The sequence below is a fragment of the Dreissena polymorpha genome, chromosome 4, assembly GCF_020536995.1.
Source record: "Dreissena polymorpha isolate Duluth1 chromosome 4, UMN_Dpol_1.0, whole genome shotgun sequence".
In the NCBI taxonomy this organism is placed as follows: Eukaryota; Metazoa; Mollusca; class Bivalvia; order Myida; family Dreissenidae; genus Dreissena; species Dreissena polymorpha.
This window is the reverse complement of record NC_068358.1, coordinates 124,593,816-124,611,131: the sequence shown is the minus strand read 5'-3', so window position 1 is coordinate 124,611,131 and position 17,316 is coordinate 124,593,816. Positions and strand designations below refer to the sequence as shown.

The 17,316-nt window shown below is 35.9% G+C and overlaps 1 protein-coding gene across 1 annotated transcript; it reads right to left on the bottom strand.

The window, feature by feature from the left end:
* Positions 1 to 5,375: 5,375 nt before the first annotated feature.
* On the bottom strand, positions 5,376 to 16,661 carry LOC127877018 (putative leucine-rich repeat-containing protein DDB_G0290503). Its single transcript, XM_052422599.1, has 2 exons — positions 16,580 to 16,661; positions 5,376 to 10,299 (listed from the first exon to the last, which is right to left on the bottom strand). The coding sequence occupies exon 2, from the start codon at positions 10,295 to 10,297 to the stop codon at positions 8,186 to 8,188; it is 2,112 nt and encodes a 703-aa protein (XP_052278559.1). The 5' UTR covers positions 10,298 to 10,299; positions 16,580 to 16,661; the 3' UTR covers positions 5,376 to 8,185.
* Between the last annotated feature and the right edge of the window lie 655 nt (positions 16,662 to 17,316).

Here is a 17,316-nt window from a genome sequence, read left to right as displayed (position 1 = left end):
GGCTTTTATCGAATGAGAACCATCGCTTTAGTCCAAATTCTTTTAATAAACTACACGTATACTTGTAAGTTTTAGTACTTAAATTGCCTTTTATCAAATACAATTTATCGCTTAAGGTAAACGTTCGCAACACTACTTCATCAACGTGTAAAACCAAATATTTTGAACCCCGATAACAGTTTATTTTCTCAGCAACCCCCTAACTTTCATTGCAACAAATCGATTCATCGATTTGAATAGCAAAACTTCAATGTACGACCTTGATCATTGAGCTATTGACACAGGCGATGCGCGCGACAATATTGTCGGGAACGTTTCAATAATACTGCACCAGCAACATATTTGCAGTTTTTGGTGTACGGTTTTCATGAAAATTCACAGCACATTATCTGTATGTGAATCATGACTTTAAAATGCGTTTAATCTAGTTGGTTAATGACCCAGACGGGAAATAGTCCCATAAACTATTAGAATGTATCTAAATAGTAACAGCGATTAATTTCATAGAAGCCTGACATCCTGTAGTTATTATATATCTAAATAACAGTAACATCTGTAAGTTTCTACACGTCTCAAATCCTGTATTAATTACGCATTGATACGCATTGTTTCCGAGACAATGCAAGTTTAAAATCTAAACAAAAGCATGTTTAGGTTTTTAGTATCATCTCTGGAAGCGCAATACTTTTTACACAAACGCGTCACAAGCCCGACTGAATACTTTTCGAGTAAGGCTTGAAATAAATGACCGACGGTTGAACAAATGCGAATCTATATTATCCTTCGAAAATAGGTGCACACAAAATGTGGAAACAGCCATTTACTGTACCGTACTTCTTAATAAAGTTTGGAATTTTTCGACGTAGCTGTTTAACGTCACTTTTGACCTTACCTGACCTGACCGCGGCTAGACACAAATGAATACACTTCATTTATTTCATTGGCTGATTTGAGCATACCGCCAAAACATTGGAAACATGTCCGCGTCTTCGTAACACTGTTTTACTGCGTGTTCAGCATGAAACAATTTTATCTCTAATGAAAAGGCTTGATAGATAGAACAGTTTTAAACTTAACTCTTGACATCAATACGGTTTGTGCGTGCACCTTTTATTTTCAGAGGATTGCCAGCGCATTGGCGTTTGAACTTAAAGGCTATGTTCTCATATTTAGAAATTACTTCCATATTCCTGTCTGTGTACTAGTATATTTCATTTCATAAAAGTATCGTTTTTCCCTATCCTAATATTCGTTTTGGCCAAACCATTTTAAATTGTTTTCGATATTTAACATTTAACATGTAAAAGTTTAAAGTTTTAAACAAGCCGTCGTTCCAGCAGTGGAAGCGTGGCCTCACTTTAATGCATTGCATTCCAATCCGCAAGGTATCAGGGTCAGTTCGCGGCCAGTAAAATAATCGTTATATAATATAGACGCTATCGCGTGAACTAGGTGCACTGGGATTTTCTTTAGACCAGAAATATGTTAAATGAAGATATTCAGCGATATAATTATGGTATGTCAATAATAGATTCCTATTGTGTTTTCAACAATACCATGATAAATATTATTTTTGATTAATTTAAGGGGTGTTGCGGAAGTTTATTTAACCAAGGATATATTTATAGCAACACCGATGATGCGATTATCACAACTCAATATGTTTGTTATCAGTATCATCAGAAAATACGGAAATGACCGAGTTGGTTCATAATACAATTGTCAGAGGATCGATCCCAGATGGGGTTAACTTTTTAAAAACTTTTTCCTTTTTTTAAATTTCATTCTTGTTTTATACTGGAGCTCTTGAGTTCTGTTGTTTACATTTATCAATTTAAAGCATGTAATCACAAACTTCCAAACATGTCGAAATCTGTGAACAAGTACATGTAAGTTATTAATGATTAAGGTCGAGTTTGATACTGTATGGTCTTATGATTGTGATTAAATATTGTTTTTTATTTATGTCTTTTGTTGTGATCCCAGTTAAGATTGTAAACAATGTCTAATGTTTATGCATATTTCTAACAATCTATGTACCGGTACTTGGGTTTTGCCTAATTGCTGTTTTTTATGAAATTTGACGCAGACGGTAGAGATTGTTAAAACAAAGATCTCTGTTAAAAGTGAAGTGACCCCCTATTTTATTTGTGTTTTATAATGACAATACGTAGATGAACGTATTTGATCAGTTTCGCAGAATTCTACTAGGCAGAACAATTTTTAATTCCATTAATGAGGTTACAATAGTAAAAAATGACGTTTTTTGGGGTGACATAAAAATTATAAAAAATAATTTTCTTAACATTTAACCTGTGTACTCGATTTTATTGGTAGTTTGTGTTTTAATTAAATGGTATATGATGTATCTTAGCATATGTAATATCTACATGTTGCCAATTTCATAGGTTATTAATTATTTTTACGCAATTAGAGATTTTTCCGTTTTATTGAAAAAGTAATGTTATATAATGGTGAATAAAATCAAAACAAGGTCATTGACGCTATGTTTCTATTTCATTTTTCATATGGTATTTGTATATATATCGTAAATATAAATTTTGGACAAAATCGATTAGATGGAAAAAACAGCAAAACTGCAGCAACACCCCTTAACAAGAATTATTCCACCATATTGACTAATGTATTAAGCATGAGCGCGATGACTCTCGATACTGTTAATAATCGAATTAAATAGCAATGCCCGACAAACCCCTAAAAGGTTTGTTCGAAGAACGCGCGTATAAATATTTAAAATATGTACGGATACTTCGCGTGTGGCCGGTTGACTCATATGTTTTTATTTCACTTCCATTCTTCTTTTGGTTTTCTGTTTTGTATCTAAAGGTTTATGACCAGCAATATGTAATAATGTAAAATAAGCCGCGAAAAATCCGCGTAACATCCCGTACTGCGTGTGATGCAGATAAGAACTGCACAGAAAAAGACATTCGCTATCTTTGATCTCATTCATTGAACTCTTTACCTTTCCCCAACTCCAACCACAATCAACGCCGTGTATCTTTTTAAAAAATATTTCTTGTTTAAACTGATTTAATGTATGCGATTAAACAATCGATTTACCGAGCCAAGCGCCTGTGGTATAATAAAGTGATTACTTCATTTAGCTGAAATGCCTCATACGATAGAAATAGTTTTTTCAATTTTTACAATATTAAATGAAACTTTCTCATGACAAAATTTCTAGTCAATAACTTTATTCAGATATAAAGGGAAATAACTGTCGTGATTTTCAAGAGCAGTTGTCTTAAGTTTATCTACATCCCTGATTATAACATTGCGAAAGTTTTTTTACATAATATATTTACATTTTAGGTCAAAGGTCGCCGTGACTTTGAAATGAATCTAAATAATTTGAAGTATTTTGGTAAATGACCGCACAATGAATATTAATTTATTAATGCAAATTTTGGTTAATATCACCAATGCAGTTTCAGAGAATATTCTTTAAAGGGATCTTTTCACGCTTTGGTAAATTGACAAAATTGAAAAAAGTTGTTTCAGATTCGCAAATTTTCGTTTTAGTTATGATATTTGTGAGGAAACAGTAATACTGAACATTTACCATGGTCTAATATAGCCATTATATGCATCTTTTGACGATTCTAAAACCTAAAAATTATAAAGCGTTGCAACGCGAAACGATTGAATAATTTGGAGAGTTCTGTTTTTGTCGTTAAATTTTGTGAAACTACGAAGATTGCTTATATAAGGTATAAAATACTTCAAGTATATGTACTCGGCGGAATAGCTCAGTAGGCTAAAGCGTTTTTACTTCAGGACTCTGGCAGGACTCCAGGTTCGAAACCTGGTCCGGGCAATCTTCTTTTCCTTTATTTAATTTTATTCTTGATTTTTTCCTGGAGCTTTTACGATCCAATGTTTGCATTTATCGATATAAAGCATTTAATGAATAAGTTAAAAAATGCCAAAATCTGTGAAAAGGCCCCTTTAAGTAGATTGTTTCAGGTTGCATGATGGCGTGAATTTGTAGGGTTCACAATTAACCGTTTATGGATGTAAACACATCGGTAAATAGTGCTTTTTTCAAAATAACTTTTAAATATTTTTTCTTAAGAATTGCAACCAGTGCATATATATATAACAGACAGTGGTTTTGTATGCTGCTTATGGCAATTTAAAATTACTTCACTTAATAAGCCTGTGTTCCTGGTCGAACATGTATAAAGCATTCATGTACACGGTTATGTTGTACGCAACGTGAAATTTTGGCACCGATTTCAAACTATTCAAGGATTTATTCTTAAATCTTAAGATATCGGCAAAAACTGCAAGAAAACTCGTCTGTTATGCATTAAATATTAATTCAAGTTTATTTCAATACCTTGAGATATTCACAAAAATACGGTGTGTTGACATTCTGTCCAGCCGTGTGTAAACTCCATGTGAACCCCTTCAATCCTGCATCCTGTTTAATGAATCGGGAACATATTTATGCGATAAAAAGTTACTCGATAAAAAGTTTTATTGAGCGTCTTCAAGAAGGCTTTTACTTTGGTCGATTAGAGGACTGTGCAGTCATGTAAAGTATCGAATATAATATATATTTTTATAAACAACTGGTAGCAAGATTAGTTGTAGATAATTGGTCAGTTACCACATTTTAACTAACTCGTTTAACCTGTTAATTCTTTTCAGATCAATTCAACAGTGAAAAATGCGCATTGTATCACTTGAAATATTTTCATGTTTGGTATGGTATTGTGTTGTAAGGGAAAGCAGCACAAGTGAAACTCTGTACGCTTATATAAGAGACCACGAAACTTGCTTTTACTTCAGAGCGGACATGCTAGCTCCTGGCCGTATTCGGCACTGCCTGCGCAGGCTGCATCACGCCCATTTTCGCATGACGAGGTTGATAAAGCTAGGCTAATGGTAATACGTTATTGGTGTTTTAGCAATACACATCCATCATATTTCGTCGTATTTCAAACACTTAAACATAAAATAATCGAACGAGAAGGAAGTGATGTCGATTGCACTTGTGGATTCAAACAGCATCAAATATGAAACAAACACACGCTGATAATGCTCACTGCCTGGTTACCTATCATAGAACCTCTCGTTCAACTGTATTGAATTTGTTGTATTATTCGTGACAATGATGTATGTGTTGTCAGGTTATTACATAATACTCTTAAAATACCATTAATACATGTAGTAGGTCACCCTATACACACTTTTATCCATATAACGTAACAGGGACAGTAAACAAAGCGCGACGGCAAAAGCGCGACAGCACAACGAATTCCTTGTATGACATATTGGAATTCTTCAAGGAACTATCAGTTTTCCAAATCTCTCCATGCAAATGGATTCATCAATAACAGATATATTTTTATGATTATTTATTCAATTTCTTTTATGCGACATATACAACAAGTGTTATTGTCAAGCAATATGGTCCCCTACCGGCTCCACCATTGTCAGAAATTCCACCATTTTCAGAATAATTTTTTTGGTTGCCATAGCACCACAATTTTTGACGAAGGAACAAAATGAAATGACGTGCATAATGTCCATATTGCCATCTATCCATGTTGCAAGTTTCATGAAAAAATATTAAGAACTTTTAAAGTTATCGCAGGATCCAGAAAAGTGTGACAGACAGACAGACTCACAGACGCACAAAGCGCAAACCCCTCCGTAGGGGACAGCAACCCGACCTGCTGTGTTTTACGTATGTTGATGCGTTAATTTAATGATTGGTGGAGAAAGTGCAGTATGAAAGTTGGGACCAGTATCTGGTTTAGCAATTTAGACTGAAGTACAAATCCACTAAACCACAGGTGTGTATTCATACATAAACGATAGTTTTGATACTAAAGATATTGTTACGTTTAACGTTTAATAACCCCCAATAAAAATAGTTGTAATGGGGTATTCTTTCCATCCGTACATCCAATTTGTTGTGCATGTGTTTAACTGATGTGGCTATTTTTGAACACAAGTTTTGCTTATATGTATCTAGTATTTATGATGCTGCTAAATAAATAAACAAGAGCTCTCAGAGGACAGCGCGCTCGACTATTCGAGTGCTTGACAGTATAACGTAAGCCATCATGGAGAGGGGGGGGGGGGTATAATGTGGGTGTGTGGTCATTTAATAGATGATCTTTCAAAAATAAGGAGTGCATTGTGGTATGTCAGGTAAGTGTTGTTTTGTCAAAGTATGAATCAAATGTGATCATAAATAAATTAGTTATGGCAATTTAAGCAAAATGTTCAATTATCTATGTATAAAAGGGGCCATAGTGTCTGTCAAAATGCTTGATACAGTTGTCTGCTCTTGTTTATAGATTGGGATCATGTTGGTAAAGTAGTATGCAAAATATGAAAGCAATATGTCAAAGGACAGAGAAAATATTTGAGGTGGTACGCAAACTTTAACATAGATTTATTAATAATATGCATATTCTAAGTATAAAAGGGGCAATAATTCTGTCAAAATGCTTGATACAGTTGTCTGCTCTTGTTTATAGATTGGGGTCATGTTGGTCAAGAAGTATGCAAAATATAAAAGCAATATGTCAAAGGACATAGGAAATATTTGGGGTGGTACACAAACTTTAAGATTTGCACGCTAACGGGAATGCCAACGCCGGGGTGAGTAGGATAGCTCCACTATATATATTTCATATATAATGGTCGAGCTAAAAATACCAATTTTTAATGTGTGTGTGTGTGTGTCTAAAATTTAATTATTGCCCAGATCAAATTAAAAACACTTCATTAATTTATTTTAGTAACCATGAGATTGAGCTAAAGCGTACCAAATTAACTCCCGGCTAGGTTTGCATTTATGTGGCCTACACACAAATTTGAACTGCATTTCCACCATCCAAACACAAGTTATTCACCGTCAATCATTTATACATTTAAGTGGCAGTGACCTTAACCTGGCAACAGCTGTCATGCCAAACGAGGTCTGCGTGTAATCTACCTCGGCCCAAAATTTCAGTGCAATACATTTGTTGAAACTTAAGTAAGCGTATGCCATTTTTCTATTTTAAGGAAGGGTGACCTTAACCTCAGGCTCTAACCGACATGCCCCAAAACTGTCCAAGCTGGCTTGATTGCTAATTAATTGAAAGTATTAGTGTCAAAATTAAGTACCATTTGGGCATTTTTTCAAGCTACATGTATACCCAATTTAAGTACTTTACAATTGCAACTTCTTTTTCAAGTACTTTTCAGGGCTAGTGTGGATACTGTAAAAGAAACAAGAGACGCCCCTCAAGAGTCCATTTGGTCCCAAGGGACATGATTTAAAGGAATTTGGTAGAAGACCGCAATACATGTAACATACCAAATATTAAACCTCCGAAACTGAGGGTTTGATGAGATTTTTTTCTAGTTCTTACTTTTATTTAACAGAGAAACAGTGAATATAATCCATAGTTTACCGTTTTTTTTTCACTGTTTAAAACAGATAAAATCATCAATAGTTTGATATTACCACATTAAACCATACAAAAATAACAAGAGGGCCTAAAGGCTCTATATCACTCACACATAGAAACAAAACAGTAATATGAGATTTTGTGATGTTAGTGTAATAGCTGTGGTATGTTTTGAAACCATGCAGGGGCATGGTGGATAATGAAGTTTTGTTAAAATCTGTCAAGTTAAAATCTGTGGGAAAGCTGAATAAGTCATTAGATGAACAAGTTTACGGAGCACCTCACACCCTGACGGACAACTGACATCACCTCATCCTAAAAGCTTCCACAAGCACTACATGTATGTGCAAAGGTGAGCTTAAACAAGTGTTTCTCCTTTTCCAGCTTTCACAGAATGAAAAGAATGTAGTGCTTACGTACATCTCTATTTTATTTCAAATTGAATTACCATACTACTCTACAGTGCATATGCACTGAATGCATTTAAATTGAATGCATGTTGTAACTGAACCTACATGTATCAAGAATCAAGTCATGGTAAATTTCATAACAAAGATTGTGATGTAAAAAAACAAACAATAAAATACAATGTATGTCTGTTATACTAGGCTGATGTTTGCTTTCTAAAAAATACAATATATACATAAAGAAATTACTCAGTGGCATTATCACTTCTGGAAATTTAAAACTAAACAACAATTAGTGTCACATTATACATTTTTTAAGCAATGTATACAATGTCATCTGAACAGGTGTGTTTCACTTTCATGAGCAACTCCGTGCACTTTTATCATATGGTAGTTCCTTCGGTACTCCTGGTTGAAGTCCAATCCACAAATACTGCACGGTAGTCCACCACTATTTAACACACTTTGACTGCCTATAGCAGCAGCATTGCTTGCTAATGCCTGCATTAGCTGAACACTGCTTGACTTATCAGGTTTATAGCTTGTTCCTATTTCTTCTGCTGAACTCCCGAACTGTGGAAAAGATGCTGAACCCTCATCCTCGTCATATTCATCAAATTCAATATCAGAGTTTTCTAATTCTGCAAAATTTATTTTTGCACTTTTTCTTCTCTTGGGTCTGTCTGTCCGGCTATCCCACGCAGAGTCTCTTTCCCCTGATTCAACACTGCAGTCACTCGCTACATTTGGTCTCCAATCATTGTCAGAGTCAGACTTATGTTTAGAGTTTCTTTGCAAATTTTCTACAGGATCGTGACTTTTTCGCACTTTCCGTTTCTTCCAATTCCATTGATGCTTAACCTTTTCTGCTTGCTCAACACTTTTAGGCGACGAGGATGTTGTAGAAAAGATATCCTGGAATGAAATGAATGGAAGTCTATTGACTAATGATTCAGAATTGACGACCGTGTTTGATAAACTACCTTGAAGTCCTGTTTGGAGTTGACTGAAGAGAGCTGGGTAGCGATTTTCCAGTTTACCAGATGTTTGGTTTTGATTCTGATTTTGCAACAAAGAATTGCCAATTAAAGATGGTGACTGATTTGTTGTGTGTTTGTCACCATGGTCACCAGTATATGAGGCATCAACATCATCAACCTCAATTTTGATTTGAGGCAATGGAGAGTCTGAGCTACTTCTAGAATCATTCACAGGAATGCTTGAATCCTTTTTCAAATTACTGGTTCCTGTATCTCCATCCAAGGGTACTATGGCCATTATGCGAGTTCTTGAGAGGGGAGGTGTGTTCAACATGTTGATTAAATTAGGAAGTCTTGACTGGTTTTGCTTTTCCGTGATTGGGCAAGAAGCACCTCTGGGGAGACGATGTTCATCGGATATCAATTCATTCACAGCCACGTCCATTTTGCCAGCTCTCTTAAGAGCTTCCTGATATCGTGTTACATTGTTCTTCACCAGTTCAATCCATTTTGCCCCATCAATAGGCTTTTTTATTCTACGGCGTGTGGGAAAACTGCTGAACTGCTGCATGTCACTGCTAAACCTGTCAAATGCAGACCCGTCACTGCCACCAATGTTTTCACTTTTGTCCCCGTTTTTTTCTACAAGTAATTCACCTGAAGAAACTCTTCTATCAATGCTTTCATTTCTATAATAGTCAAGGAAAACATTCTCATCTGTTTCAGGCATTTTTTCAACTTTTACTAAATTATAGTCCGGGCTATTTTCATGCCATTTGTCATTACCCAAAATAGGTTCTGATGCAGGTCTGTGTTCATTAACACTTTTCTCATGGCTTATAATACCATTTTGAATACCTGTGGTATGTTCATTGAGACTGTCATATTCTGGATCTTGGGGCTCTGTCTTTATGACAATGTTCTCTGGAATTGCAGAATCTGCTCTTTGTGAATCTGTTTGTACTAAACTTGAAACTTCCTTTTGTACCCTATATGGATCTCCATTAACTGTATCATTAGTTGTCACTTGTTCCTCTGACTTTTGTGAATAAATCTTGTCAGGCACCTCCTCAGCAATGTTGGAATATTGTTTTTGCTTTGGTGGTTTTCTTTTTCGCTTGTTTTTATAGTTTTCAATTTGAGGATCTTTACAAGAAGCTGTGGCTGATTTTAATAAACTGTCAAGTGTTGCAATGTCACTCTGAAAGTTTGGAGGTACAAGAACACTGTCTGGTTGTGAATTTTGGCGTCTTTCTTCTTCATTAGGTTTCCCAGAAATTGACGTTAAAGTTTTGTGTATTTTAATCACTTGCTGCTCTTTGGAATCTAATACAGTGACACATATGATGCCATCAATCTCCAGGCTGCGAGCTGACTTGTAAAACGCCTGACAAAGAGCAACCACTTCATCATGGATAATGTTCTGGAGAAGCATTCCAGGTTTCGATGACATATCTCTTGCCATTTCTGCAACATAAGATAAACATAAATGTTATTCGATAAATTAACAGTGCTCCAGCTTGTTCAAACAGACAGGCGTAGGACCTTGCCACCTGAGTTCCCACCTGGCCCTCTTCGACACCTGCCAAGCCTTATATTATTTGCTCATATTATTATACAAGACATTTTAATTAATTAAAGTTGGAAAACATGAATAAAATTTACACTGTGCAACTAGTTTTATTAATCAATGAAAAAACATTAAATGAAAATACATTTAAAACAAGGATTCCGTGGTTGAAGACATATCCCCCCCCCATCAGGGCTTTGAACTAGTGACCCCAATTTTAATAGGGGTCATCTACTGTCCAAGGCTTATGCACATGTGAAGTATCAAGCCAATCAGTCAATTCCTTGACGAGATATTGATCGAGAACAATTATTGTGACAGTGACCTTTGACCTAGTGACCCCAATTTCAATAGGGGTTATCTAATGTTCAAGGCCAATACACATGTGAAGTATCTAGCCCATCGGTCAATTTGTTGACGAGTTATTGATTGGAAAAGCTTTTCACACTTATAGTGACAGTGACCTTTGACCTAGTGACCCCAAAATCAATACGGGTTATCTTCTGTTCAAGGCCAATTCACATGTGAAGTATCTAGCCAATCGGTCAGTCTGTTGACGAGTTATCGATCGGAAAAAACTGGTCAACGGAGAGACCGACCGACATCCAGCAAATTAATATACCCCTCTTCTTTGAATGGGGGCATAATAAAATATATACATATTAGTAATATGTATCTGCTGATATATTACAACACATGCTTTATTGAAAATATACCACAGGGACAGTGCTCCAGCTAGGATTTGAAAAGGACAGGGGGGCTTTTTTGTCAAAAGGGCACTTTTGACGCGCAGTATATTGTCAAATGGGCACCTTCGACGCCCAGTATTTTGTGAAAAGGGCACGTTCCAGCGCGCGGGTGTTTCTGGAATGCTTCCTATTGCATGTTAATTTATATGTTATAAATAATTGTATTATTCCCATTATTATTAAACCATTCAAATATAATGTCTACAATGAAGATTACAATAATTACAATTAAATAAGAGATTTATGAATTATCATATGTAAAAAAAAAAAAAAAAATTTTTTTTTTTTTTATAGAGGGGGGGGGGGGGGCAGGGCGGGGGTTTGGGGGGGCAGGGCGGAGGTTCGGGAGGGCAGGGCGCGGCGCCCTTCGATTTAGGTCTAGCTGGAGCACTGCAGGGATATTATGCCTGTGGGTGCTTAAGTGCCATTTTGACCTTTTCAAATCCTAGCTGGAGCACTGATTGAAGTTCAGCAAGGTCATTATTTTCCAAACCAGTACAAAAGCTATCCTGTGATTTAACACCACTGGACATATGCATTATTTGCTTGCTAAGTAACGCTCATTGGGTCATTGTCGCCATGAAATGGCCAAAAAAGTAATCCGGGGATGACTAGCAGAAGATGCTTGTCACCCTAGGGTGACTTCAAGCCGACGCTCGTCACCCCCGGGGAACATGAAGCAGATTGTAGTCACCCAGGGGAGAAAGCAATTTCTGGACACCAGGGGATGACTTCAAGCCGATCCTAGTCACCCTCGAAATCAGCATAAAGTCACCATCAGCAACAATTTTACTTTTTCAACAAAAAAAAAATACATGATTCGGTCGTTTATATGCGAGGGAATTTGTGTAAAAATACTACAAAAACGAAAGTAGAGCTTAATGTCTAAAACAAGAGAGTCTGAAAGGCACAAAGTCGCTCAACCGAGATAAGAAGATATTATTGGGACAAATCTTCTGACCAAGTTACACGAAGAGAGGAAAATAAATGTGGCCTCTAGAGTGTTAACAAGGTTTTACTATAGCCATATAAGGAACAAGGGACAAAATTGTCACAAAACCAGGTTTTCATTGTGAAAAAAAAAATGATAAAGGGAGAAAACTCAAACTGAACTTTTGAAATGACCAAAAAAAATTAACCCCCTTTGTAAGTTGTTTTTTTTTTTAAATCTATTTTTAGTCGTGGCGACCTTGACATTGGAGATATTGACGTGATTCTTTCGTGGGACACACCGTCCCATGATGGTGAACAAATGTGCCAAATGATTTTAAAATCTCACAATGAATGACATAGTTATGGCCAGGACAAGCTCATTTATGGCCATTTTTGACCTTTGAACTCAAAGTGTGACCTTGACCTTGGAGATATCGACGTAATTATTTCGCGCGACACACCGTCCAATGATGGTGAACAAATGTGCCAAATGATTTTAAAATCTGACGATGAACGACATAGTTATGGCTCGGACAAGCTCATTTATGGCCATTTTTGACCTTTGAACTCAAAGTGTGACCTTGACCTTGGAGATATCGACGTAATTATTTCGCGCGACACACCGTCCAATGATGGTGAACAAATGTGCCAAATGATTTTAAAATCTGACAATGAACGACATAGTTATGGCCCGGACAAGCTTATTCCGCCAGCCCGCCAGCCAGCCAGCCAGCCCGCCCGCATTCGCCAATCTAATAACCAGTTTTTTCCTTCGGAAAACCTGGTTAAAAATGCCCCGCCCCCTGGCAGCAATGTTTTTCAACCAACCGGCATCATTTTTGAACTCATCCAAGATATTATCGGGATGAATCTTCTGACCAAGTTTCATGAAGATCGGACAGTAAATGTGGCCTCTAGAGTGTTAGCAAGATTTTAGTATAGCCATATTAGGAAAAATGCCCCGCCCCTTGGAAGCCATTTTTTTCAAGCAAACATAATTATTTTCGAACTCATCCAAGATATCATTGAGACCAATCTTCTGACCAAATGTCATGAAGATTGGACAATAAATGTGGCCTCTAGAGTGTTAACAAGGTTTTACTATAGCCAAATAAGGAAACATGCCCCGCCCCTGGTGGACATATTTTTAAAGCAACGAAAACCATTTCCAAAAAACTCATCCAAGATATCATTGGGACAAATCTTCTGACCAAGATTCATGATGATCGGAAAATAAATGTGACCTCTAGAGTGTAAACAAGGTTTTACTATAGCCATTTTAGGAAAATAGCCCCGCCCCGTGGTGGCCATGTTTTTCAACCAACCGGCATCTTTTTTTAACTCGTCCAAGATATCATTGGGATGAATCTTCTGAGCAAGTTTCATGAAGATCGGAAAATAAATGTGGCCTCTAGAGTGTTAACAAGGTTTTACTATAGCCATATAAGATAAAATGCCCCGCCATGTTTTTTCAACCAACCGGCATCATTTCGAACTCGTCCAAGATATTATTGGGATGAATCTTCTGACCAAGTTTCATGAAGATCGGACAGTAAATGTGGCCTCTAGAGTGTTAACAAGATTTTACCATAGCCATATAAGGAAAAATGCCCCGCCCCTTGGCAGCCATGTTTTTCAAGCAAACGTAACCATTATCGAACTCATCCAAGATATCATTGAAACCAATCTTCTGACCAAATTTCATAAAGATTGGACAATAAATGTGGCCTCTAGAGAGTGAACAACATCTTATCACACATACTCTTATGATTTTAAAAGTTTCTTTTTTTTCTATTTTTTATTTACATGTTGTTGTTTTCGTAATAAGCTGCTTTCAAGTCGAACACGCGCACTTTTTAGGACATCGAAATGCGAAGCGGTGCCGTTTGATACAAAAATACATGGATGACTAGAAGCCGATTCATGTCACCCTGGGTTGACTAGCGTCTGCTTGAAGTCACCCCAGGGTGACATGAATGGGCTTCTAGTCACCCCGAGGTGACTTGTGCGCCATTTCAGGTCGACAATGACCCAATGAGCCTAAGTAAGTATGTTTACTTTCTACTTCATTAAATTTCCTGATATTATGACATATACATGTAGTTGACATTTTAGTGGATCCATACAAGAAATGATGATGTCACACAAGAATGCTGGAAATGCCAAACGAAGGACATATAACCAAATATGACATGTATCTGGCTTTCAGACCATCGCTGGGGTGGTAGTATTTGAAAAATTGAGCTTTAAACCTTATTTTTAACTTTGGTGGAATCAAATACTGGCAATAATTTTTTTTTTACTGGTATATACTGTTTGAGGACCTATGACCGAAATATCACATACATGTATCTGATATCGATTATAGTTATTTAACACAGTTTACAAAATAAAACTGTAACTATCAAGGTTAGTATTTTTACTGTCGACTCCATTAAGGTTCCATAGGTTATGAGTTTATGACATTAAGTCGACAGTTAAGAGGAGCCAAACATAATGTCTCTCAATACACTGTAAATGCCAAATGAAGAACATACATGTATAACCTTAAGATGAAAATGACATTTTGTTGTGAAATTGCAAATATAATAAATGCATGAAAACTTGTTTATTTTACAATTGTACCAACTTTCAAATAAATTCATTTTAGATGAGTTTGAATTGTATAAATAGGGCATCTCTGTTAAATATCAAAAAATAATTTTGTAAGTATACACAGCTTCTCCAAAAACGGATTTTTATTCCATATTAAAACAGCTGATTTCAAAACAATGCATGACATTGAAAAAACACACACTGTCAATGCATACATGGCAGAATTTTTCAGGTCCAAATCAGGACATTCCATGAAACATGTTGGGACATTTGACCAAAAAGCGGGACATCTTAAACGATCAATTTTGCCACCTTTACTGTAGTCAGTAATCAGTATATTTCTTACAAAACCTCATAATGTCTGGCCAATATTGACGATAAATTTGTCTAAGAATTTCATTAACACAGATGTTCTCAATTGTCCGGAAGTAATCACACATGTGCACTATGCGGATGACTCCATAACGTGAAATGTGGGGCATGCCTCTATTAGACATCCATTCGGGACAAAGGCACGTGTAAATCCTGTAAAGCGATGTGCTAGCATTGAGCACTGTTATTCAACTAATCATCAAATAAGTCTAAATTTAGATTGATGCAATATCAGGGCTTACTTCGCCACTCACCAAATTAGGCAGAAAATTTTGGACCAGAGGGAGCCCTGCAATATGTAAAATAACTACAGAGGGAGCCCTGCAATATGTAAAATAACTATTTTCCCAAAATCAGTTTAAAACAAGAGTAAATTTATGTTAAACGTCCATGTGTATCGGTCAGCACGCAATTTGTGTTATATACAAAATTGGTGTTTTGACGTTTTTTTTAGCCTCAGGTGATATAATATTCAGAACCCATGTAATAGTATCTTTGGACTTGATTTTGGCCATGAAATACAAAAGTGTTTGCATTTTATTAGCCATGATGCATCTGTCGCTAGCGATGGTAATTTTAAGCCAGACGGAGCTTGAATAGCAAAATTTATTGTGAACTTATTGAAGGTATTTTTTTTACCAATGTCAGGACGAATTGTGCTACATCGGGACACTGGGACAAACACCACAAAAGAAAGACTGTCCCATCAAGATTGGGACGTCTGGCATGTATGGTTCATGCAAGGGAATTACTGTAAAATATGCTGAATTGTCCATTACTTTCATTTTACATTAAAGCTGGGCCCATGATTGGCCTCAAACCCCTAACGAAACCGGGGCTTCAGAAAAAAAACCTGTGGAAAGCACTGCCCTATTTCAAGACTGAAATCATCCTATTTTTCAAAATCAATGGGTGAAAACCCTATTTCTCAAAAAATTATCTGGAGCACTGCTATGTTCAACCTGTTCAGTGTTGTTGCCATAAGAATTAAAAATAATGTCAACAAAAGAAACTAACATGTTCAAAACCAATTTACAAAAAAATGCTGTGATGCCATTGTTATGTACATTTATGCAAAAAGACGTGTATCAATGTTTGTATGACTAATCAAGCATTACCAAAGATAAAGAGAACATGTTTAACTACACAGCCTATGTTATGTGTGATAATGATCTAAAAATAGAACACATGATTGACCTTGACCTAACTGTGTTATCATATTTTACTCATTCTTAATATTACTGTAGATCGAAAATTGGCAAAATGATGTTAAATAATTTAATACTCTATTTAATAATTTACTGTAAAGCAACTGAATATATATTGAGTCTTGTTTAGCAGCTTTGCTTTAAAAACTGGCAATAAAAAGAACGGAAAATGGGTTCGGCAAAAGGAAAGGCCAAGGTCGCAAATGTAGATCACGTAACATAATTAAGATATAAATGTGGTACTTGTATGTTACAATAAGCGCGATTTGCTGATTACAATTTAGTACAGTAAAAAACTATGTATATTGTAAATAAATTACCAACAAAGGAGAGTCCCAATTTCGTGCTAGAAGCCGTTGTGAACCGGATGTGAACTTTTGATTATAAAAATTTGTTGTAAGAGTGGCTAGGTTGACTTGGGCTGTGAACAACTAAAAAAGACGAATACGTAATGTTAGTGAATTTTTGTGTTAAATTTAGCTCTAACTTTACTTTGTATGAAACCATTCTTAAATTGTATTGATATTTCTCTTCTCATTCTAAAACCTTATGACATTTTTTGTCTGCGTTATTTGCTTTGCTATGTTTATGGTAAGAATTGATACTCAGTTTAATTATTGTGGTATGTAAACATTGGTACATTCTTAATTAATTTAATTACGTTTCTCTTTGTATAATTTGTATGTTGTCACATGTTCATGTTAGTCTTGGCTTTAACATAAACGTTTTAAAAAAGCTAAATAAGTTTATAACTATTTATTTAATAAGCAAATCCAAATAGAAGCATTCGCGACTTGAATGTTACTTTTGAACTCTGTTTTGCTGGAAAACATATATTTGCCACCACCATCATCAAAGAAACCAAAGTACAGCTATAAATCCACATTAAATTTGAATGGTTTTACAAACTGATTTTTAAAATAATTTTCTGGAATGTTTTTTTAGTCCATTTGGATACCATATTTCCACAATTTTGCCTTAATGAGATCATTACACCAAGTGCGCAAGATTACCGGACGCTGTGATAGTTTGAAAATGAGGTGAGTCATGTTTGTTT